Genomic DNA, 26,934 nt, shown 5'->3' with positions numbered 1-26,934 from the left:
AAACTGGCCATGGTCGTTGGATGCCGTTCATTGCCAAGGGATCTCTATTGATCACAAAGTAGGGTTGCAAACAGGGGCGAATCCAAGAAGAGGAATTTGCAAATTTTGGCTGTCCTGGATCCAATCTAACCTAACTCTCCAATGTATTTTGAGATCCAAAACCTGACCCGTTTGCATCCCTTTCACAAAGTAACTGACTTTTACATTAAAAGAAGACAAAATCTAATTCTTGAATAAAATAATAATTTTATACATGATCATATATATATATATATATATATATATATATATAAGCAATCCATGTCCAACAAAGCCCAATTTTCAAGATGGATGTCGCCAAGTATGGTTTTGAATGCTATGATTGGTTGGGGGTGCTCACGAGAAATAACTTGTGTGCATGGAGATTGATGATTGCTTGGTAGGGGGAATAATATCCTAGGATCTGGAGGCCATGAAATATCCATATTATTGTGTTGCACAGTTCGTCCATTAGCTTTTACCTTGACTTGCAAATCAACTTCTTCCTAGTCACCTTATATATAATGGGTAAATATTGGCTACTATTGAAGGTAAAAAACTAATGAATAGAAATCATTATTTTCTTTAAAAATTTCTAATTTTTTGTAGATCAAATGTTATGGATGTGATTTACATGGTTTGTTTAGTAAGAAACTTGTTTTGAATCATGCGATTAAAACAAATAATTAGGTTTTTAAAGAGGTTCAAAATCAATGGCCTACAATGTACCAAAATTTCAACTGACATTTTGCGTCAAAATAGGCACGATTCATTCAAAGTTTGACCACTAGCAAACAAACAATGCTGAACACATTTATGTAGTTAGATTGAGTATTGCACCTATGATTTCTAGCTGATTAGTTCCTTAGCTTCACTAGTAGCAAATATTTTTCATATATATATATATATATATATATATATATATATATATATATATATATATATATATATATATATATATATACATGTGTGTGTGTAACTTCACCCACTCATGCGATTGGTGAAGGTACTGTTGAGGCTATGAACCCATCCCCAATAGCATGAGATGGGTTTCCGAAACCACCCACTCAAGATATTGGAGATGGGTTCATAGCCTCAACAGTACCTTAACCAATTACCCCTCATGGATGCAATCTCCCCATTGCTTCTGCCTTACAAAAAGGAACACATTTCGAGTATCAAAGCCCTTGTAGACAGAAACAAAACAACTGCAATACCATTTTTCAAAAAAACTGATGTGACTGCCACAAAGATTCGACTCATCTGGTTGGGGTGACTTGTGAATGTCACTAAGTTGACAGTTCGAAACCCACAGGTGGGTTACTTTCCATAAGGTTGAAGCTGGGTGTACTCCCCGGTGGGCAGGGGAGGCCTCAAGGGTTTCACCAAGCAGAGGCCAGCCAATGTGCGGCTTGGATTATTCAAAGAAAAAAAAAACTGATGTATCATTGGGGTCCATATATCATTCACATAGTGTGTAACAAAGAACCAACATTATCTCAAAAGGTATTCGAGAAGGAACTTATAAACAAATCTTGGAACATTTCGACAGCTTTCAGCAACACTTGATTGATTTTGCAAAAAAAGCAAATCTTTCTGAAGTATTTAAACTTGTATTTCGAGGTAGTCAGTATCCATTTGCAGCATTCTAACATCCATTCTGGTTCTTTGTTCTCTTACGAATTTGCACTGAATCCCTTCTTGATATTTATACTTGCACGTCTTCTTAGCTTTCTAGCCTTCCACACAGACTGTTAAATGTTGAGACTTAAACATCATGTCTTACTGCAAGCATGGATTCAAAGCCTATGATAAAATCAATAATCTAAAAGCAGTAACACTAATTGTTGGTTTCAAGCAATGATTGTGGCTGAGCATTGTTTCCTAATTGTTGTCACCTTCTTTCCCCATTTGGATTGGTTCTTCCAAAACAGAAAGATGAAGTTCTGTTTTACCCTCATCCTCTTCATTCTTGATTCTTATTCCATTGTTCTGTGTGTGTGTCTTCCTCTCTCTTCCAAATGTCCCTGAGGTTGTCAAGCTTTGAGACTGAACAGCCTTGTTTATTTCAGGTTGAATTGGGTAAGAGAGCTCAATGTCCTCCAGGAAAAGATGATCACCAGAAGATTGTGAATTGATGGATAGAGCCTCAGTTGTAGCAGATGGAGGACAGCAAACCTCAGGAGAACTCAAATTATCAAGGAAATGAATCAGGCTATCAGGACTCAGAATGCCTTGTATAACTGGGGCTGGTGAAGAATGAAAACTTGGAGGCGAACACATAAAGTATGATCCATCCTCATTCATGGAAATTATCGGAGACAAGAAAGCACTTGTTCTGAGTGAATGAATTACTCTGGCATGCTCCTCCTGCTCTTCAGGAGGTATCCTGGGCACTTGCAAGAATCTGTCATCATAGCTTTCATTGTTATGATCCATGACAGTAACCTAAAAATCACAAAGAACAGAGACATTATTTCTTCTGTTCACCTAGATAAACATGGAGCAGATGAAACTATACATGACACATGGAAATGGCCTTTTAAGTATATAAATAATTATATATTAGAATATCCAGAATGCTGAAACAAAAATACGAAACAAATGCAGGATTCTGAAATCTGTCACTAAAGTTGTAAAGAACAGAGTGTCTTGAGACTCTACATAAAAATGTATTACCTCTTGAAAAATCATCAAGTTCCTCAACTACATTGACTTACTGATCCTACTTTTTCCTATAAAATGATTGTGAAGATCATCTTGCCTTACCCCAATTACATGGGATCAGTTTAATGAGTCCTATCCTATCTTGAGCTACAACTTCGACCACCTTACAGTCCTTCACATCACCTCACGGCCTCCTTCCAAGTCTTCAATGGTCTTCCTCTTTTCCTATTCTCTTCCACTTGCATCATGTCAACCTTTGCACTAGTATTGTGATATGTCCTCCATAAAACACAATGAAACCATCTTAAACGACATTCTCTAAATTAAATAATGATGTAGTTATGTCTATATAAATCTTTCAAACTATCCAAGAAGGTTGTTGATGCTTTACAACATTTTCTTATTTCGTGTTTAGCATTCAATGAATCAAGCATGATGCATCAACGAGGGCTAATAGTGATTCCTGCAAGAATCGACGTTAGAATAGGAAATACTTGCATGTTGCTATAACCCATTTTCCAATTTGCGGCTTTCTGCTCTATGCCTTGATCCCAACAGATGACATGAAAGGGAAGTCATACACCATCATAGATTACAAATGAGGCATTCATTGTCTTGCTAAACTACCACCATTAGCATCAAAATTCTCTCCCTTACAGATGGATTATGGGGTTCATGAATTCTTGAAATTGGAGAACACAACATTCTTTTCATATAGTAACCATCTGTAACAATCCGGGAACCGAAAGAAACAACACGGCAGAGTGGAATGTCTCCAATGATGGATGGTATGTCTCGGCTTCGAAAAGGAAGACGATCACAGTGGAAGAACAGATTAACCATGTTATCCCATTGAAACATAAAAAATTGTCATTCGCGTCGCCAACTTGGATTCCACCCCTGTTCACTTTTTCAACAGAAAGAGTCACCAAGTAACCAGAGAAGATCAAAGGTTGCGGGAACGAGACGCTTTCGCCTCCAAAGAGTCATTGACACAAAAGGCAATGTTAAATTTCTTCTTGCTGAATATAAACACTGACTGAACAAAGAACTTGTTGGGTGAACATGATCATGGAAGAGATTACACAAAAAGAAAAGAAAAGAGCATATCTCACAATTGCATGAGCAAAACAGACTGCAGAACCATGCCTTTCCCGCCCCTGAAAGGCTATAATCAAACTCAGGTATCCCTTTTGTATAATATGCTCAACTAGAAGCAGCATAATCTGTCTACTTGGAAGACCTAAGCTAATCATCAAGAGGGGAAAAGGAAAAAAGAAAAGGAAATGTTGGTGAGAATTTATCAATGTAATCACTCAGAATCACTAATCTCAGACCATATAAATCGCATGTATGCAGAGAAATCGAAGAAAAGAACACCAACTTATGTATATGTACACATTAGCTAGCCATGCAACGCAAGATAAACAATGCCATCCCAAAGAAAACCCAAAATGTGTCATCAAACGACCTTTTCACGAGTGCCTAGAGTTCATGGATTTAGTTGGATTTCGTGGTGGCATCACCTGAATGTGTCCGGAAATCGAAGATGGTCACCGGAAAGTTGAGAAGAACCGGGGAGGATGGTGGGGTTGTCAGGGTGGCCTTGCTCTGGTCCTTGAAGCGTGTAATGGGCTAGCACTCAGCAGCAGGCCCACCACACTCACCAAGCGGCTAAATGAAAAGACAGCAAAAGATGAAGGGGTATTTTTATGAATGGTCATTTGCAGAAACACACCCAAATTTATTTTGTAATTTGAATTATGACAATAGAAAAACCATAATTCAAAAGCATGCCTCGATGCAAATGGTTCTGATCCGAACAGCTAAATATATTGAAGAATCGGATTAGGAACAGCCAAAATTTGCAAAAACCTCCATCCTAGATCCAACCTATTGGCATTCCTACTCACTTTTTGTATTTTAACCAAAATTGTTCATTGGTTAAGTTAGTGCATGATTTTTAGATAACAATTTTTCACTGGCAAAGTCTTGATTCTATTTTTCTTTTTGAAAAAGTGGTAGTTGGGCAATCCTTAGGTGCATAGCTGCAGTGGAACGGCGCTGACTGTCAAAAAATGCAAAAAAAGGCAAAAATGTGAATTTATGTGTTTTTACCCTTTAGTGGCCGTTTTGGGCCGCCATTAAATGCCGCAGAAGGATGCAGGCATCATTACTAAAATTGTATTTAGGGGTGGTCGAAAACTATGCTAAAGGGGCAAAAACATGCAAATTCACATTTTTGCTCTCTTTTTTCGATTGTGGTCTTCCATCAGTCGCGGCCATACACATCCACACCTAAGGGTTACCACTCACTCTTTTTTTAATAACAATTTTATAAGAGGGGTTATATTGTATATAACCAATCTTCAGTTATATTCAATCCCATGCACATTTGACTTGGGGACAGTTCACCTCACTTGGGATATGTGAGAGTGGAGCTCAAACATCTACATCAAATGAGATGTACAAGTGGCTTGGCTCACCGAGTACACCTAGCTTCAATCTTGTGGTAAGGGATGCCTGTGAGTTTTGAATCATGGTCATTTCATGTCAAGTGACGAACTACATTTGCCCTTAGCCAATAAACCGTAGCCTTTGTGGGCAAAAAACCCTAACTTGTTAAGCTCATATTTCATATGTGGGTGCAAACAAACTGAAATTGACAATAAAGGCTTACAAAGAAAGAATGTGAGTGCAAAAAGTGAGAAAAATAGAGAATAAACTTGATAGTTGGTGTCATAGTCATGATTACATCCTTCATCCCATGTCTTTTTCTGACCATCTTTTTTGCTCCTCAGTGATCCTTGTGGCCTCTTCTGAGAAGTGAGGTTATGTTCTTTAGAACGAGTCCTCTCAAACAGCTCATGGGGTTCTTGCAACCAGACAATACTATAACGTGCAAGCATAATTCACTCATTACTTTCCTTGTGTGCTAAGTCACAGGTCTCATGATTTTATTATTATTCAAACAATTAATCACTGATTTTTTTTAGCACAAATGGCAACAAACTTGTAATCCTTACATCTAGGGTCAAGCTTTAACTATTTGGTGTTAAGAGTCATGACTTATGCTTCTATATTAGTTATAAGAGAACAAAAAATACTTAATGTCTCTGTTCTGATTTGAAAATATTTCTTCACAATTTTCCATCTAGGGACCAAGAACGGTCGCAAATTCTAAAAAAGAGACTAGTCATGATATTTTAGGGCCTCATCCTTTTGAAGAATAAACAAAAAGGATTGGTTTATATATATAGGGTAAATATTGAAGGTAAGGAACTAATGCTTAGAAATCACTCTTTTCTTCAAAAATTTCCAATTTTTGTAGATCAAATATTACTAATGTTATCAACATTGTTTGTTTAGTACGAAACTTGTATTAAATTATGTGATTATGACAAGTAATTAGGTTTTTAAAAAGATCCAAAAATCAACGGCTCACAATGTATCAAAATTTCAAAACTCAAAAGATCACATTTTTACATAAAAAAAAATGATCCAAGGCTTGATCCTTAGCAAACAAACCATGTTGAAGACATCTATGTGGTTGTGGTTAGATTGAGAACTTGCACCTATGATTTCTAGCTCATTAGTTATGTACCTTCATTAGTAGCAAATATTTTTTCATATATATAAGTGAATTAAATTGTACCTGACAGGCTGTATTTGGATTAAGGGTGTGAGACAAGTTGTCACTTTGTTCCCAACTTACTTCAGTCTCGGTTGCCTCGTCTACTTTACCAATGATACACCCAACCAGATAGCCTAGAAAACACAATGTGTGTCCCGACAACACCTTGTCACATCAGCCAAGAAGACTTAGAAAGAAAAAAGTTTGGATTAGAAAAGGTATGCTTAGGTAATTCCTTCGCTGTCAAGGTAAGTGGGACTGTGGGAGATTGTTAGGTTCCTGTGAAAGTATGTAAAAAAACTTCATGTATGCCAAGCCGATAGTGCCTTCGGCCTTACTCTTTTTTTTTTCTTTTCTCTTTCCATAAGGGTTTTACTCATAGTTTTAAAACCTAGTGACTCGTCATTAGGCTCGTCCTTGATTGACTCGTGACTTGACCGGGTCAACCTGGTGACTCGGCCGAGTCATGTTAATTTTATATTTATAGTATGTTACCAATCTATTATATATAATATGCATTATATGATATTTTGTATAATATATTTAATGTATAATTTTATTAATAGATGTATAATCATATTTTTATATATAATATACATAATATATATATATATATATATATATATATATATATATATATGACTCGGCCAAGTCATGGCCATGGACACCGACTCTGATCCGCGATCAATGTGACACCTCTCATCCACTAACACACACACACACACAAAAAAAAAAGACTTAGAAAGGAAAAGAAACATTGTGGAAAATGCATCATTGTGTTCTAGAGGTGAGAAAATGACTACTCAATATTCATTTGTTTTGGGGATAGAAAAGTTTTCAAGTATCTTTCATCTTATCTTGCTTGCAGATGCATTCGTTTAAGCATAAAGTACTGGCACCTTCATTAACGTTCATGTTGACTTGGTTAACAATCCAACAAGAGAAATAATGAGGCATATTTGTTTGAAAAGGAAAACATTTTCTACAATCATTTGTATGCTCAAACTGAGCAAATCTTAATCTTGTGGGGATATATTTGACACTTTAGATACGATCTATATTGATCTCTTTTGTGAGAATCTCATTTGTTTTCTTAATTAATAACCCAAAAAAACTGGCCCTGGCAAGGACACTAGGACCCCTGACCCAGGGCCTATGCTACGTGTTGGCTTGTGCAGAAGGGCGACACCCATGAGAATAGAAGCTTGACTGCCCGTCTAGCAGCCACTTACATGTGAGTAGGTTTTCTCAGTGATTCAAATGTCAACAATAATCATCGCTTTAAAATTTCTTGACACGTAAAAATACATTTTCATCAAAAAACACTATTCAATAACCGGGTGAGATGAAGGTCCCAACCAAATTGTTCATACAAACAAATTGTAGCAATTATAAAGGAAGTCTTTTTTTTAACCCTGGCACAGAACCGGGTCACTTAATGGGCCTGCTCACCTGCAAGGTAAACCCTGTGTGGGGTAACCGATACCCAAGCCCTCATGGAGCCCACCAGTTAGAAGGCACGCATAAACCCAGTGAGAGTTGAACCTAGGATGAGGAGTCAGCACCTTTTCTCCAGGCCCGCTGCCAATTGGGCAACTTGGGTGGGTGTAAAAAAAACACTATGCTGCTAAGTTAGTATTGACATACGCCTGTGAGCAAGGGGACAAACGGCTTGGGTTGGCGTTTTATTGGATTGAATCTTTTGAAGAAGTTGGGAGTTTTGGCTCCTCTGCTATTTGTGATTTGGTGTTCCTCTTAACAAAATTTTGTCGAAAAAGAAAAAGAAGAAAAGAAAAAGAAAAAGGTAAAGATCAATAACCACATCTCTCTCTCTCTCTCTCTCTCTCTCTCTCTCTCTCTCTCTCTCTCTCTCTCTCTCTAAACATACTTGCAAATAAGATCAGGTGAATTAACCATATAGCTTATTAGCCTCGTGATTGGCAATAACACTCTTGAAAAATAAGATCAACAAGTGAATTGGACATAAGGTTTATTAGCATCACCATCGGCACTAATATAATACAACTGAACCAGAATCATAGAAGGTACAATCTAACATAATGGCTGCTAGTGATGGATGATGGCATTCCCATTGTTCTGAGTATAACTTCAGCAGCCAATTAAGTTGTATCCAATTCTGCAGCTACTCGGATATATTCTTTCAAACTCCCATCACCACAAACTCACAGGAGCTGAACAGCTGCGATTGCCGGTATCTTCTCCCGCAATTTCTGCGTTACGGCCACACGGACAGTCATAACCCCCGCAGCCGGCCCTGTTATTTTGATCTTCACAATTGGTTCCTCGATTTTGACAAGCTCAAGCCCACCACCACCAGTTCCCCCGAGGTATGGTCTGATCTCTTCAAGTACCTGCATTACAAACACATTCTTCTTGAGTGATAAAAATAGCAACCCATTATGCTTTCAAAATTTCTCATACAATTTAGGTAACCTCAAAACACATTCTCTTTGCTACAATATCAGAACAGTGCTTTACATGATCTTCAGATATCATCAATCCTGGCACCAAGTCCAGGAGAACTCAGATGCTCCATGCAGCAAATGAAGTTTGACATAGTTTAAGCTTGTCAGATGCTAATCTAGGCCAGCTTGGTTCTCAAGCTTCCACATTTATGTTTCACTTTATTATAAATAAACACAGGCCAATGCACGTAGAACCATGATCCAATCTTTGAATTTGATAGGACATAAAACTTCAGGCATGGTTCTACCCAGAAACAGCAAATAATAAAGGAACAGTCCAAAATATAAATGCTATGCAGCCAGGAAATATAATGTGTGTGTGTGTGTGCGAGCACAACTCCGCCTGTGTAGTTATACACTGCCGGTCCCAAGCCCGGATAAAGGAGGAGGGTTGCGGTAGGCCTGTGACAGCCAGCATAAAAACTTTGTCATATCCTATGAAAATGAACCAATATGAGAATTTCGTTGGGGCGTTCCCTACTGAGCGACGCGCTGTACTCTCTAGGCCCGGAGGCAGTGATAAATGTGCAAGGGTTGCTAGGTCGTCGCCCAGAAGCGACGCGTCACACCGGCGCCCGGGTGTGGTGTCAAATAGGCAAGGGTTCCCTCACTTTGTTGGACGGGTGGGGGTAAAGAAGTTAGTCCAAGACCATAAAATTAGGTTAGCCACTTGGAACATAGGGTCTTTAACTGGTAAGTTGGTAGAGTTAGTAGATGTTATGTGTAGGAGAAAGATTGATATTTTATGTCTTCAAGAGACCAAATGGGTAGGTGAGAAAGCTTAAGTGATAGAACCTTGGGGATATAAGATTTGGTATACAGGAATAAATAGGAATAGGAATGGAGTAGGGATTGTTATGAGTCGTCAGTTTATAGATAATGTAGTTGAGGTCCGTAGGAAGGGTGATAGAATTTTACTTATTAAATTAGTATTAAGTACGGATATTATTAATATTATTAGTGTTTATGCACCTCAAGTAGGTTTAGATGATTCCATTAAGCATCAATTTTGGGAAGATTTAGATGGAGTAGTACAAGAGACATCTTATGGAGAAAAGCTTTTCATCGGCGGTGACCTTAATGGACATGTAGGCATTAGTAGGGATGGATTTGAGAATATCCATGGAGGCTATGGTATAGGAGAAAGAAATGAAAGTGGAGAAAGGATTTTAGATTTTTGTTTGTCCTATGATATGATCTTAGCAAACACTTGGTTTAGGAAGAGGGAGTCTCACCTAGTAACATTTAAAAGTGGGGTTAATACGAGTCAGATAGATTTTTTCCTACTTAGAAAGAGAGATAGGGGTTGTTGCATCGATTGTAAGGTTATACCAGGAGAAAGTGTAGCTACACAACATAGAGTCTTAATTTTAGATCTTAGAATTAGACAATGCCGCAAAAGGATAGACATAGGATAGATCCTAGAATTAAGTGGTGGGCACTGAAAGGAGCTAAACAAGGAATGTTTGTAGAGCAGGTAGTTAAGGAAGTTGATTGGTGTCTCGAGGAGGATTCAGAATCAATGTGGAATAAGATAGCGGGTGGTATGAGAAAAGTAGCTAAGGAGGTATTGGGTGAGTCTAAAGGCGGTGCACCACTAGGTAAGGATACATCATGGTGGAACGAGGATGTCAAATTAGCTATTAAGGTTAAAAGAGAGTGTTATAGAAATCTAAGTAAGAGTCGTGATAATGAGAATTTGGAGAAGTATATGATAGCAAAGAAGGAAGCTAAAAAAGTTGTTCGAAACGCGAGGGCTAAGGTATATAAGGAGGTTTATGACAAGTTGGATACCAAAGAAGGCGAGAAGGATATTTATAGGCTTGCAAAGATGAGAGATAGGAAATCGAAGGATTTGGGTATGGTTAGATGTATCAAAGATGAAACGCAAAGGGTTTTAGTCAAAGATGAGGAGATTAAGGAGAGATGGAAAGATTATTTTGATAAGCTATTTAATGATAGTCATGCTCAAGATCTTGGAGACTTCTCCATTCCTTTTCATGAGATAAATCGTGACTTCATGCGCAAGATTCAAAAGAAAGAAATTGCAGAGGCTTTGAAGAAAATGAAATCAAGAAGGGCAGTTGGCCCAGATGGTATACCTATCGAGGCTTGGAAATGCTTGGGAGAGAAAGGTTTAGAATGGTTGACAAATCTTTTTAACTTGATTTGGCGAACAAATAAGATGCCTAATGAGTGGAGGAAGAGTACTTTGGTGCCTTTATATAAGAATAAGGGTGATATACAAGATTGCACAAACTATCGTGGTATAAAACTCATGAGTCATACTATGAAACTTTGGGAGAGGGTGATTGAGTCTAGGTTGAGGAAGGTTGTCATGATATCGGAGAATCAATTTGGTTTTATGCCTGGAAGATCAACTATGGAAGCTATACATCTTCTTAGACAACTTATTGAAAGATATAGAGAGAGGAACAAAGATTTGCATATGGTTTTTATTGATTTAGAGAAGGCATACGATAGAGTACCTAGGGACGTTCTCTGGTGGACAATGATGAAGAAAGGTGTTTCTCTCAAGTACATTAGTATAATTAAAGATATGTATGAAGGAGTAGTAACCAATGTCCGCACTTGTGGAGGGGTGACAACCAATTTTCCGATAACGGTTGGGTTACATCAAGGATCTGCTTTAAGCCCTTTCCTATTTGCGATAGTGATGGATGAGCTTACGAGATCAATTCAAGAAAATGTACCGTGGTGTATGTTGTTTGCTGATGATATTGTTTTGATTGATGAGTCTAGAGCTGGGGTTAATGCTAAGTTAGAATTATGGAGACAGACATTGGAAGCTAGAGGTTTTAAGTTGAGTAAGAGTAAGACTGAATATATGGAATGTCGGTTTAGTAAGCAACGAAGTAGTGATGGGAGTGTAGTGAAGCTTGGTGAGCAAGATATACCGGTGAATGATTATTTCAAATATTTGGGATCCATCATTCAAAAGTATGGAGAAATTGATGGAGATGTAAATCATAGGATAAAGGTTGGGTGGATGAAATGGAAAAGTGCTACTGGAGTGCTGTGCGATCGTAGAATGCCATTGCGGTTGAAGGGAAAGTTTTATAGGACGACTATTAGACCCGCTTTACTATATGGTACGGAATGTTGGGCTGCCAAGAGACATCATATTCAAAAAATGAGTGTAGCTGAGATGCGGATGCTTAGATGGATGTGTGAAAATACAATAAAAGATAAGATTCGGAACGAAGAGATACGTAAGAAGGTAGGTGTTGCACCCATTGAAAATAAGATGCGAGAGAATCGTTTACGGTGGTTTGGACATATTCGGCGAAGGCCTAATGATGCTCCAGTTAGAAGGTTGGAGAAATGGGAAAATATATTAGTTAAAAGAGGTCGGGGTAGGCCTAGGAAGACTTGGATGGAGATGATAGGAAAGGATATGAATGCTTTGAACCTCACCGAGGACATGGCGTTGGATAGAAATGATTGGAGGAAAAGGATTCATGTGGAAGACACAAAATGAATTTCTTTTTTGGTTCATATCGCTGACCCCAATTGTTTTGGGATGAAGGCGTAGTTGTTGTTGTTGTTGTTGTTGTTGTGTGTGTGCGAGCACATGCGTTTATATGTGTATTACTTGGAGACACTGCCTTTACAACAATATCCCCCGTCCACATGGGCATATGATGTTGCAATCAATGTGCTTGTCCAGCCGTCCGCCTTAAGCGAATGGAGAGCATTAGAAACATGTGTAGACTGTAAATTGAACCTAGCTGTTTAACTCATCAGTTTGTAAACTTGATCAAAATTCACCATCCATGTGTAGAAAACACATTTCATAAAACTCCACTTTTCCCCAAACAGAAGTTTGAAAAAACAAAAAGGAAACTCCATTTTTTACATACGAAAGTGTCAGCCAAGCAAACAAACATTCAATAAGCATTTTCAAATAGCAATAAATTGTAGTTGCACATGTGCATGCACGTGCACACACATACACACATGGATAGACGGTCTGTAAAGGTGTATATATAAGTTAGAGCTATGGTAAGAACACACTTGGAATCACACTAGCAGGCGAAAACCTATGAAAGTCAAAAGCACTAGGTGATGCCTGAGCACTAGCCCCTCGAAGGGTAGGCATTACTTAGAAACCAAATAAGCATATTTATTTATAATAACAAGTTGTAGAAATAAAAGAATAAGCATACAAAAAAAATGTTAAATCATGGTCATAATTTTTATGGCATTATAAGAGAAAAACACATCTCTTAAGTGCCCCTCCCCTCCGCCCACCCTAAAAAATTGACCAAAATGTTGGCTAGATGCTAGCTCACAGGGCCGATACATGGGCCACCTAGGACAGATTAGGCATACCTTCAAGTACACCATTTAAAATCTGAAGCAAGTTATCATAGTGAAAAAAAATTCAAACATCATTTTATTGGAAAACATTTGCTCCACAAGAATAAGGTTTCAATTTCGTAGTGAATATGCCTTAAATGATTTGATAAGTATGACAAAATAGCCGCTGGCTTGCAACATCATATTTATCTAGAGAAACTTTATGTTCATGTTTGATAGTGTAATTTGAGATTTTAATAGTCATTTGGATTTTGATCATTATTTCCAGAAAACTACTGCGCATTGTTCACTTCATTTGTAATAAAGGTATGCTTCTAGATACAACCATGATTTATCATTTGTTTTGTATGTGCATGTCTGGACATATGAGAGAGAGAGAGAGAGATCTTATTAGGGCCTGTTTGGGATCGGTAGCTGGGATGGGCGTTTATGGAATTTATGCATTTGAGAAAATGGCAGCTGCTTTGCCAGCTACCACCAGCTACCAAATCCATCCTTTAGTGTAAATACAAAAAAGAAAGGGCCTCACTTCCCATCCCAAATGCATAAACGCCCATCCTAGCACCGAGATTCCAAACGGGACCACCATGGGCATTTAACCAAAAATTTTCCTCGGGAACACCAAATGCCTAAACAGCCATCCCAGCACCGAGATTCCAAACAGGCCCTTAGTATCATGAATGACTGCATGCTAGAAGAAACAATTACCAGAAGCAACAAGAAAGGTTTTCAAAAGAGTTCTAATAAATTACCTTCTCTATGTTCTCTTCATTTAGCTCAAGACCTGTTTCTTCATCTGAAACTGGCTCAACAGCAACAATTTCTGGAATCTTTTCCATCAAACGGCGTTCAATTCCCATCTTCATTGTCATTACAGAACTTGGACAAGAGCCACAAGCTCCTTGTAACTTCAACCTCACAACATTGCCATCTATCTCATGCAAAGCCACATTGCCCCCATCTGACATAAGATATGGTCGCACTTCATCCAACACAGATTCAACATTTTCAGCTGTAAGTGGCAATGCAACTGCAGAATCAGGTGTCGCAACGGCCTTAATTTCTGCACAAAGGAAGGGCCAAATCTAAACTTCCACTCGCTATAACATAAAAAACAGGTATACAAACAACAAGAAGCTTAAACTAAAGCATAAAATAGAATGACAAAAGCCAGATCAGCTAAATCAAACACGCATAACTATGATAAATTAAAAAGAAAATATGATATTAAAGATACTTCTCATTAACTATGTTTTCAAAGTTGAATATAATAAAACTCCTTATAGACATCATCGATTTTAGCATGTGTGTGTATATGGTCATCTAAGTATAAACCTTTTGTAATAACTTTAGATGGATCAGCTAACATAAAATTGCCAAACTACCTCTAAAGGGGAGGCACTTTTGAAAATTTGTTGATCATTTTTAGGGTAAGTCACATTTACTTTTTATCAAACTAAAGGACCAAATAACCCTCTTTTACTTTTTTAAAATCGTGTTTAACTTTTTTTCTATTTATAACCTGAAGAAATCACATCAGGCACGAAGACCTGGTCGTGCTGGCTCAGCCTGCGATACCTACACTAAACAAGTAACAATGTAAATTTCAAAAGTTGCCCAACACTAGGGTGGTTTGGTGATTTTATGCCAGTTGAACACTCCTTAATACCCACCATATATATATATATATATATATATATATATATATATATATATATATATATATATATATATATATATATATATATATATATATATATATATATATATATATATATATATATCACCTGGGTACTGGTGCGGGTACGGAGGGTATGACACGGCAATTCCAAAAAATGTGGGTATGGGGACATGGCTATATATATATATATATATATATCGCATAAATATATATATATATCGCATAAATACAAAATAAACTGAATATAATCTAAAAATATATGCTATATCTAAAATATATATTATATACTGAAAATTTAATTATAAATTAAATACAAATTTGTATGTATGGAGGGTAAAATGGTGTGTCCGGGTGTCGACACAGGGATACATGCGTACGGAGAGAAAAATGCAGTGTCCGGGTACCATATATAGGGGTGGCAATCGGGTCGGGTCAGCGGGTTGGCGGGTCAGCATACCTCAACACGAACCCGACCCGTTTATTAAACGGGTCGGCTGTGGCAAACACAAACCCGACCCATTTATTAAGCGGGTAACCCGACACGACACGGTTAACCCGTTTAATAAACGAGTCGGTCGGGTAAACGGGTTGGTGGGTTAGCGGGCAGGTTGGCGGGTCGGGTTCAGGTAAACGGGTTGGCGGGTCGGGTTCAGGTTGACCCGCCCTCCTAACCCGTTTATTAAACAGGTCAGTCGGGTTGGCGGGTTGGCATACCCCTAACATGAACCCGACCCGTTTACGACACGAACCCGTTTAAGCCAAACCCGAACCCGGCTAAGAAGCGGGTTGGCGGGTCGGGTTGGCAAGTCATGTCAGATTTTTCCACCCCTATATATATATATATATATATATATATATATATATATATATATATATATATATATATATATATATATATAGTAGGTACTGCATACATACATATGTGTGTGTGTTGAAACACATGATGTTCATAAGAACACACATGTACATTGTATATATAGATGTGTATTTATGTATGCACACACGTACTTTAGACTGAAAATGATGGAACTGATTAACAGAAGCTCAATAACTGACTATAGGCTTGTTGTCTTCTAAAACTTTTGCTCTTGAATTTCAGATAGCATACTTAATATTTGTCAATCATATCTCTGACCAGGAACAGTATTGGATTTTGAGAAGCCAAAATCATGGATAGGCAATCTCAGAATTCTGAAACTAATTTAGAAATCCAGTGATTTGAGATCAAAAACACAAAAAGGGCTGTAGTGGAAGAGATATAAAGCCTAAATTAGATAAAAAAAAGAGAGGACATGCATCATTAAGCAAAGAAACTGTTAAAAATGTAATACATATATATATATATATATATATACAACAACAACAACAACAACAACTATGCCTTCATCCCAAAACAATTGGGGTCGGCGATATGAACCAAAAAGGAAAATCATTTTGGGTCTTCCACATGAATCCTTCTCCTCCCATCATTTTTATCCAATGCCATATCCTCGGTGAGGTTCAAAGCATTCATATCCTTTCTTATCATCTCCATCCATGTCTTCCTAGGCCTACCCCGACCTCTTTTAACTAATATATTTTCCCATTTCTCCATCCTTCTAACTGGAGCATCATTAGGCCTTCGCCGAATATGTCCAAACCACCATAAACGATTCTCTCGCATCTTATTTTCAATGGGTGCAACGCCTACCTTCTTACGTATCTCCTCGTTCTGAATCTTATCTTTTATTGTATTTCCACACATCCATCTAAGCATACGCATCTCAGCTACACTCATTTTTTGAATATGATGTCTCTTGGCAGCCCAACGTTTCGTACCATATAGTAAAGCGGGCCTAATAGTCGTCCTATAAAATTTTCCCTTCAATCGCAATGACATTCTACAATCGCACAACACTCCAGTTGCATTTTTCCATTTCATTCACCCAACCTTTATCCTATGACTTACATCTCCATCAATTTCTCCATACTTTTGAATGATAGATCCCAAATATTTGAAACAATCATCCACCGGTATTTCTTGATCACCAAGCTTCACTACACTCCCATCACTACTTCGTTGCTTACTAAACCGACATGTGTATATATATATATATATATATATATATATATATATATTGTTATTTTATTTTTTAACTTTTGTTATTTTTATCTTTATAGGTGTTTTTTGTATATAGTTCAATAGGAACTAGATACACTCTTCAGTCAAGTTCTTAGTTGGAACTTGAATGAAGTGTAGCGGTGGACTAGAGTCCAACGTCTCTTTTGAGGAGAGCTCAAAATGAGATCTCCCCTCTTGCTTCTCTTAGTATAAATAGGGGTGAACCCCTTCAATATAACTCACTTCTTCAAATGCTTCTTAAGCATTTTGTGTATCGAATAAAACATTATTCTTTTCAAGTGTTCTTCCATTTATACCCTTTCATGGGTTATGCTTGTAGTGTCTCCAATAGACATTTGTTGTGAGTTTCTTCGTACATTTGTGGAAGACCACCATTTCCTTACATGGTATCAAAGCCGTGAAGATCTTTTGATCGTGGAAGATTCCCACCTTGTTCTCTGTGCCTTCTTTGCAAAAGTAATCTATTCTTTTGTTCATGATTCAAGTAATCCTTTTTTGAAGAAGGAGAGCGCTTGGGGGAAAGTTTGGCTACAAATTTTGTATTTACACTTACTTTTTCTCCTCTTTTCTCTCTTTTTTGCTTCTCTACTCTTCTCCTGTCTCTTTTTTCCTTTTTGTAAAAGATGGATGATAATGATAAGATCACCATCATGCCCATGAAATTAAATGACACAAATTATGTAATGTAGACTTCGATCATGAAGCACTACATTTGGGAAAAAGGGTTGTGGGGCATAGTAGATGGTTCTGATTCAAAACCTAAACTAGTTCTCACAAAAGTTGAGAATGATAAAGAAGTACCTCTATTGAAAGGAGAAAAGGATAAAGCTATAGCATGATACGAGAAAAAGTGGAAAGAATGGAGGATAGAACATGCCAAAATTATGTCATGGCTAATCAATAGCGTTGACATAAAGAAATGATCTAGCCTCGCTAAATTTGAGCATGCTAATAAAGCTTGAGAATATCTTAAAAACATGTATTCCCTTAAAAATATTGCATATGTGTGCAATTTGCAAGACAAGGTTCGGACAATGACTCAAAAAGATAAAACCATTAGAGAATATTACAATGAGTTGTCCGAACTTTGGGAGGAATTCGCTCTCTTAGAGCCAAAATGGCATTACCCCGAAGACATTGAACTTCGTAAAAAACAACTTGATATGGAGCATTTCTATCAATTCATAAACGGTCTAAGACCGGAATTTGAGTCGACTAAACCGGCTCTTCTTCATCGAGGAAAAGATTCCTCTATTGTTAATACTATAGAAGAATTGACTATGGAAGAGAACAGACTTAGAAAAAATACTCAGAAATCGGAAGATGATTCCGTTCTAGTTGTGTCTAGACCGGGAAACCATGTACGCTCTTATAGGCCACCTAATTTCAATAGACAAAATGGTGACTTTGACAAAAGAAAAGTAATTTGCCACCATTGTCGTGAACCAGGGCACTATAGGCCCCAGTGTCCTAAGCTAAGAGAGCTAAGAGGAAAAGAAGAAAAGAAAGTTGTGTATGTTGAATCAGAATCCAAAGATCAAGATGCACCAGTTTCTATGGCTCAATTAATGGAGATTCTTCAACCTCTTCTCAAAGGAGTTTCCTCTTCTGAAGCCTCAACCGGAACAGCTGTTTCATCCTTCTCCGATCCAGTTAACCTTCCTTGGCTTTTTGACTCCGGTGCTTCCTTCCATATGACTCCAAATATTAATAGTTTATCCGAATGTCCCAAAAATAAGTCAAGTGTGTCAAAAGTTTTTACAGCTGATAGAACATCTCTTGAAATAGAAGGAATGAAATTTTTTGAAAAAGTTCATAAAACTAGGCAATTTTTTATTCCAAAAGTTAAATATATTCCTAAACTAAATCTAAATCTTCTATCTGTTTTTCAAATATCTGATCATGTATGTAATGTTTTCTTCTCTTCTCATGGTTGTTGGGTACAGGATCGCCAGCCTGAGAAGCTGATTGGGGAAGGCCATAGAGAAAGATGACTTTATTACATGGATTTTTTAGAATTGCCTAAGAATGCTTTCTGTTATAATACTTAGAAAATATAGTTGGATTTGTGGCACAAAAGACTTGGTCAACCACATATGGCCAAAATCCAATATTTTCCAAGTTTAGGGAAATTTTGTAATCCTGAACATAATTTCACTTGTAAAGATTTATTCTTAGCAAAATGAAAAGATTACCATTTCATGATAGAACCTTCGTTTCTTCCAGACCACTTGAATTAATACACTCGGATGTTTGAGGTCCTGCACTAATTGTTTTCAAAGGTGGATTTGCATATTATGTTATTTTTGTTGATGATTTTTCTAGACATACTTGGATTTATTTTTTAAACATGAATCTAAGGTTTTTTCATATTTTCAAATATTTCATAACATTGTTAAAAACAAGTTTCAAAATGATATTTTCATTTTTCGCAAGGATTCAGGGGGAGAATTTATGTCCAAAGAATTCAAAGATTATCTTAATTTTGGGCAAACCAAGTTCCAAAGGAATTTTGGGCAGAAGTTGTCATAATTGCTACATATCTGATTAATCGAATGCCATCTTTCTCTTTAAAAAATATAATTCCAATTGAAAAACTTGTAAATCTTGCTCCAGGTTACTCTAGATTGAGAGTGTCTGGATGCAAGTGCTTTATTTTTACTAACAAAAATGACAAACTCTCCACTCGTGTGATTCTCTGTGCCTTTTTAGGATATGACGATAATAAAAAATGCTATCGGTGTTTTGATCTTCAAAATGGAAAATTGTATGTATCAAGAAATGTCTCTTTCCTAGAAAAAGAGAGCTTCTTTGATTTTGAAAAACCTAAGGAAGTTACTGAATATTATTTTCTAATAGATTTAACATCAAAAGATAATGAATACGATCTTGAATATGACTTTGACAAAGATCAAAGTACTATTGATCTTGAACACAATGATGACAATGAAGAGTTAATCCATAGAGATGTTAGTTTACAATATTCAAGACGAAGAGAATCAAACCTTCTATACGCACTTGAAAAATATTCTGATATACCAACCAGAAGGTCATCTAAAGTATCAAGGTCTCCTGAAAGGTTTGTATCATACGAATCTTTTTCACCTACATATAGGGTCGTTATTGCACTAATACATTCATATGTTGAACCATCTTCATACTCTCAAGCCAAAAAACATGTAGAATGAGTAGAAGCCATGAAAACTGAGTTAAATGCTCTTGAAAAGACTTCCACTTGCACTATTCAAGATATTCCTCTAGGTAAGAAACCTATAGGCTGTCATTGGGTTTACAAAGTCAAAACCAATAATGATGGAACTCTTGAAAGGTATAAAGCTCGACTAGTGGCCAAAGGCTATGTTCAATAATATGACATCGATTATGAAGAAACTTTTGCACCAGTTGCTCGTATGACCACTATCAGAACCCTAATTGCCTTGGCTTTCATTAGAAAATGACTCATATTTCAGATGGATGTCAAAAATACATTTCTCAATGAAAACCTAATTGAAGAGGTATACATGGAAGCCCCACCTGGTATTAGTATCCCTAAGGGTAAAGCCCTTCGCTTAGAAAAAAACTCTTTATGGTCTTAAACAAGACCCAAAAGCTTGGTATGATAAGTTTAGTCATGTTATGATTGACATTGATTTTCAATCCTGTTTGACTGACACTGCTTTGTTTATTAAGAATTTTGATGCATGAATTATAATGCTTCTTCTGTATGTGGATGACATGATCATCACCGGAAGCGATAAATAGAGAGTTGAAAACATCAAAAATCTTCTTAAAACTCATTTTGAAATAACTGATTTAGGTCTATTAAGATATTTTTTAGGAATTGAAATTGCTTATTCCCCTCGTGGGTATTTAATGTCTCAATCTAAATTTGTTTTCGATATTGTTTCCAGGTACAGATGATAAGAAAGTAGACACCCCAGAAGTTGTCAATGTTAAAATGAGAATTGATGATGGAGAACCTCTTGATGATGTAACTCCTTACAGACAACTTATCAAAGCACTTTCCTACCTTGTCATTACCAAACCAAACATTGTACACGTTGTACACACGAACAGCCAGTTTCAACATGCTCTCACATCTGTTCATATGAGAGTTGCTTTGTGTATTATTAGATACATCAAGTTCACTCTTTCACGAGGACTTTTCTTATCTGCAACCTCCTCACTAAATTTAATTGCATATACTGATGATGATTGAGAATGTGATCCTAATAACAGACACTCAACCATTGATTTTTGTGTTTGCTTAGGTGAATCTTTAATGTCATGGAGTTGCAAAAAGCAGCAAAAGGTCTCTCTTTCATCCACCGAAGCTGAATACCGAGCCATGACAACCACTACCATGAAAGTAGTTTGATTCAGACATTTGCTTGCCGACATGAGAGTTGAAACTGCACAAGATTCACGTATGTGCTGTGACAACAAGAGTGTGATCTACATTGCAAGCAACCAAGCATTTCATGAGCGCACCAAACATATTGAAATGGACTGTCACTACGTCAGAGAGGAGTATCTAAATGGAACCATTGATCTGTCATATGTTACATCAGAGTATCAATTAGCAGACTTCTTCACCAAACCTCTCCCAGCTCCCAGATTTCACTTCCTCTTAGGCAAACTTTCGCTCATTGTACCGTAAGTTTGAGGGGGAGTGTCAAAAATGTAATATATATATATATATATATATATATTGTTATTTTATTTTTTAACTTTTGTTATTTTTATTTTTATCTTTATAGGTGTTTTTTGTATCTAGTTCAATAGGAACTAGATACACTGTTCAATCAAGTTCCTAGTTGGAACTTGACTGAAGTGTAGCTGTTGGACTCTAGTCCAACGGCTATAATAAGAGCCGTTGGACTAGAGTCCAACATCTCTTTTGAGGAGAGCTCAAAATGAGCTCTCCCCTCTTGTTTCTCTTAGTATAAATAGGGGTGAACCCCTTCAATGTAACTCACTTCTTCAAATGCTTCTTAAGCATTTTGTGTATCGAATAAAATATTATTCTTTTCAAGTGTTCTTCCATTTATACCCTTTCATGGGTTATGCTTGTAGTGTCTCCAATAGACATTTGTTGTGAGTTTCTTCATACATTTGTGGAAGACCAACATTTCCTTACAGAAACTACTCCGGAACATATCACTTTTGGAATAATGCTTCAGAATATGTGATTAACTGCGTCATTCAACAAATAATATTAACAAAAAAAAATCCATGAAATAATCTCACTCATGCACAGGATATCAAAGATGAAGAAGCACATGTAGACATGCACACACGCATATACACAGACAAAAACTTGTTTGTTCTTTTACATTATTTCTATTTCTGCTTAGATTTATGCAAAAAATATTGAGAAAGAGAAGGTATCAGAGAACCAAGGAGAAAGAAAATAGTAAAGAAAAATAGACTACAAAACTAAAGGCATCTAGAATGGCAAAATGACATATCAAAACAATCACAGAGAAAAAGATAATTCCCAAAGTTGTTGCCTTTATTGTTGAGGTGGTTCAAAGGCTAAACTGCCACCAAATACAAGATGATGAGGAAACTTGAACACAAATCTCATACAAAGATGCAACACCTCTGACTGCACATAGGCATCTTAACCAGCATTGGCAATTGGGATTTGACAAACCAATGAAATATTAACAGAGTCATTCCCATATAACAATTACAATTAGAAAAATTAAATTCAAAGAGTCACTTTATAGATATTAGAATTTTGATCAGAAGACATGAACAAATAAAAGCTGATTATCCAGCCAAAGATGGTCAAATCTGAGCGAACTACTGAACAAAAAAATTGAAAGAATTGAAATGAAGGTAGATGCTTTCAACGCATCCAATTCAACCAAATAAACACTTGATGAAGTCAGCCTGATTGTAATTTTCTACAAAAGTTGAATTATTTAAACATTGATTCAATTCAAATTGTCATAAGCTGTCCAATTTGAACTCAATTTCACAATGCTATGCATAACATCCTTTGCCACAAGCTCAATAATAAAAACCATCCCAAATTAGTAATACATTGACAATTTGGGGAAAACAATACAAATTGATAGAAACATAATAAAGCTGAAGCGCGTGAAATCCTCTCATGGTGAAAATGTGAGGATCCCTACATAAAGAGGAGAGGAGAAAATTTCCCTTTGTAGGGAGCTCTTCTTTGTTAATTATTAGTTCACCATTATATTTCAAGCAGTACGCTTGATCACAAAGCAATGTTAGGAATGAAACAGAAATTATTGAAATCTGTTTAAATGTTGATTGATCCTATTAGACACCAGAAGGTAACCAAAGTCCAAATCTGTTGAAAGAAACATTTAGGAGGAATAAACAAATAAGCTTAAGAGTCAAAATGAAAATTCTTCTAGAGGGTAACACCTAACTGGAGGTACCAGTGGAAGAATCAATTTAAGAAGATATGCAAGCGGTGATTTGTCACAGTATCAGATCAACAAGGTCGTTATGAGCCAATCATTTCCAATATGATCCATGTTTCCACCCAATCTAGATTAAGATGGATGGTGAGTAATTGAGTATAGCCTACTGAGGTTCCTACCTTCCATTCATAGCACAAAATAAACTTCCTATATTTCAAGCTGAGTAGTAGTTTTTTTCTTCCCCCTATAATGTGATATTCACGTTAGGCAACGGTTCTTAATATTATCCTTCGTTGGTATTCAAGAAAAATTACCCGAATCAACAATTCCTAAAAAAAAAAAGCTAAAAACGATAGATTTGCAAGAAAACTTCCCAAAAAAAAGAAATACCCAATTAAGAATACGGATAAAACTCGAAGATATTCACAAATACCCCTCTCAGAAAATGCACAAAAAGACAAGAACAAGAGGGAAAAGGAATTACCACACCGCCTTCGAACCGTGACAGAATGGAAACGAGAGTGGTGATTTGGAACCACGAATCCCTTCGGCCTACGGAAAAACCCCAAGCTCGAACTCTGCAAGTACAATTCCAGTAAGAAAGAATGAGCCAAAGATAGAAAAGGAGAACCGGAGAACATGTTTCATTTTTTTTCCATGAGAGAGAGACCTTGACGAGAGGGAGAGAGGCAGCAGCATAAGAGGAAGAGACCTCGAGGGCTTGCTGAGACCTGCAGGAAGAGGGTGCCGCCATTGCCATCAAATGCGCCGGACCGCCCCCAACGGCACTCATCTCTCTCTCTCTCTCTCTTTCTAAAACTCTCTCTCTCTCTCTTCTGAAGCTTTTTTTCGTAGCCTTTCTTTTGTTGGACTTTCTCCAAAATTGTGTGAAAGGAGTGAATGTGAAGATGGGACCGACTTTGCTGTATCAAGTTCAGACCTATGAAACAAAACCTAATCTGATTTGGATCTGAATAATACAAAGATGGTTTTGATCCGATCCGCACTGTAAAGTTTCTGTGGCGCCTCAGATCTCGAAGGGCTACAAAGATGGTTTTGGGTCTGTTGTTTTCTGGCCTTCTCCTTAAAGCACCACTTCTTTCAACATTGTATTTACGGCTGTTAATGGGTCAGATTTGACCCAGATCCGAATAGTACCAAACCTTATAAGATTGGTGATAAAAAAAAAGAGGCCTGATTAGAATTTAGAATTTGGGGGCAGACCCAAAAATCTCATTAGTATATGGAACCAGGTATGGTTTGTCAAATTTCATACCATACCCAAGTCTGACTTGAGTTACTCATAGAATTTTCAATGTAAAAAATAAAAATATTATTTTATAGGGTAAGGACTGGGTCTGGTTTATGTAATTCTTATGGGACCTAGGTCTGGTTTTTCTTATGGTGGGTCCAGTCTAATCTGAGTCCAGACCTAGTTAGATTAGAGTTCAGAGACCAAACTAATCATATTTGAGTTAGGGTCCAAACTGGGTTTGACTCATTGACACACCTAATTGAATTATATCTTTTGATACTTGCAGTACATTCTTTTAATTTCAAAAACTAAAAAAGAAAAATATCCAAAAATAGCATCCCAAGTTGCAAGGCCAAAACAAAAAAAAAAGAAAACACCAAATCCTAATGGCTGGTCTTTTCAGAGGAATGAAAGTGATTGACAAGGAGCGTCAGAACTTCTAGCTTTGAAACAATGTATTTTTAAATCCTATTTCTTCCATCTCTAAAAACAATGTATTTTTACAAACAAGTTGCAAGCAACTCATCTCGTTTCCCAGCCCTACTTACATCCCTCAAGTTAGATGACATTCATGCAGTCAGTCATCCAATTCTGAAACAAAACCTACTAGAAAACCAACTCTTTAGCTGGCGAGTCAAATTTAAGACCATGGACCAACCGAGCTGTTAGTGCACGTCACCTTGTGTTGGGACGTTGCAAGTTCAAATCCCAATGGTATGATGTAGGTATGATTAAGGGTGGCAATCGTGTCGGGTTGGCGGGTTGGCGGGTTGACCCGACGGGTTGGTGGGTCAGCATACCTCAACCCGAACCCCACCCGTTTATTAAACGGATCGGCTATGGCAAACACGAACCCGACCCGTTTAATAAACGGGTAACCCAACACGACCCGCCAACCCATTTAATAAATGGGTTGGGTCGGGTAAACGGGTTCTCAGGTTGGTGGGTCGGGTTGGCGGGTCGGCAGACGGGTTGGTGGGTTGGGTTGGCGGGTCGGGTTGACCCACTCGCCTAACCCGTTTATTAAACGGGTCAGCCGGGTTGGTGGGTTGGCATACCCCCAACCCGAACCCGAACTATTTAATAAACGGGTTACGCGGGTCAACCTGTTTATTAAACGGGTTGGCTTAAGCCCAACCCGAACCCGCCTAAGAGGCGGGGTGGCGGGTCGTGTCAGGTTTTGTCACCCCTAGGTATGATGTATAACCGGTGGAGGTCTGCCTAACCATGAAAAGGTCAAGTGCAATATGATTGCACAAGTATTTATGCATTATGCACCTGATCACCCTCAGTCTTGGGGACAGGGCCTGTCCAGTTGTGGTGCCCAAGGCCCTATGAAGGGCAATCAGGTGTTTAATGCACAAATTTTGTGCCATGTGATTTCACCTGACCCTGACTCCTGTCTAACCCCAGCTAGTTGGTGGAGTTATTTTGATGTTTCCTTTTTTTTTATCTTCATCGCCACCACACATATGATCTCCAGCCAACGGTCAAGATCAGTTTTCCGATGGTGGGCGTGGCTCATCTTTGACCGTGATGAAAAGTCCTTCCTAATTGTTAATTTGCCATTCCAACCACGTGAACTCACTTGAGTCAACCTAGATGGGCACCAAACCTGGCTATGCCAGTAAGCTGACCAGACCTCTGCCAAGACCTGTTCACCACTTGCCGGACTAGGCTGTCATTCAGATCATTCACTATGCGTGAGTGTGTGTGTGTGTGCACCCATCCTTGTGGGCAAAGGACAACCGAGTATTTTGGGGTGTGAACAGGTCGGATTTACCCGGACCCAACCTGACCCGTACCAAACCCTATAGGGTCCAGGTATGGTGATAAATAAGAAGACCCGAGTCTGGACCTGAAGGTCCGATTAATACATGGATCAGGGTATAATTTGTGAAATTTTATACCAGAGGCCCGACCCGAGTTTCAATTAAGACCCTCAATTTTTCAATGTAAAAATGATAAAAAATATTATTTTACCAAGTATGGACCAAGTCTAGTTCATGTAGTTCTTATCAGGTCTGGGTATGGTTTCTCTTATGGTGGGTTTGATTAGACCCGGGTCTGGACCCGATACCATACCCGAAAATAAGGGCCAGGTCTGGTTTCACCTAGGTCGGAACCAAACCCAACCTGTTGACACTCCTATGAGTATGTTGAGTGCTAATATTTTTTGGTTGACTTGGAGTACATTTAAAATATTCTAGAGCACTCTACCTAAGCTCCTTCAGCTAGAAAGCGAGTTGAGAAGTGAGTGAAAAGGGTGCTTTCCATTACATAGAAAGTGCACAGAGTAGCCCTTCACAATTTAGAA

The 26,934-nt window shown here is 37.6% G+C and overlaps 1 protein-coding gene across 1 annotated transcript; it reads right to left on the bottom strand.

Moving 5' to 3' along the window:
* Window positions 1-8,256: 8,256 nt before the first annotated feature.
* LOC149847330 (nifU-like protein 2, chloroplastic) lies at window positions 8,257-24,273 on the bottom strand. The gene is made up of 4 exons (XM_089996931.1): window positions 24,033-24,273; window positions 23,847-23,940; window positions 13,902-14,212; window positions 8,257-8,691 (listed from the first exon to the last, which is right to left on the bottom strand). Exons 1-4 carry the CDS (start codon window positions 24,153-24,155, stop codon window positions 8,503-8,505), a joined length of 717 nt encoding a protein of 238 aa, XP_089853057.1. The 5' UTR covers window positions 24,156-24,273; the 3' UTR covers window positions 8,257-8,502.
* Window positions 24,274-26,934: the final 2,661 nt, after the last annotated feature.

The sequence above is a fragment of the Nuphar pumila genome, chromosome 2, assembly GCF_984573655.1.
Source record: "Nuphar pumila chromosome 2, dmNupPumi1.hap1.1, whole genome shotgun sequence".
NCBI lineage: Eukaryota > Viridiplantae > Streptophyta > Magnoliopsida > Nymphaeales > Nymphaeaceae > Nuphar > Nuphar pumila.
This window is presented reverse-complemented; position numbering and strand designations above follow the sequence as displayed.

Coding starts and splice junctions, on each gene's coding strand:
- LOC149847330 (XM_089996931.1), bottom strand. CDS start 24,155: ATGAGTGCCGTTGGGGGCGGTCCGGCGCATTTGATGGCAATGGCGGCA. Junction 14,213..23,846: donor CACGGTTCGAAGGCGGTGTG/GTAATTCCTTTT, acceptor TCCTTTGTGCAG/AAATTAAGGCCGTTGCGACA. Junction 8,692..13,901: donor ATGAAGAGAACATAGAGAAG/GTAATTTATTAG, acceptor TTTGTAATGCAG/GTACTTGAAGAGATCAGACC.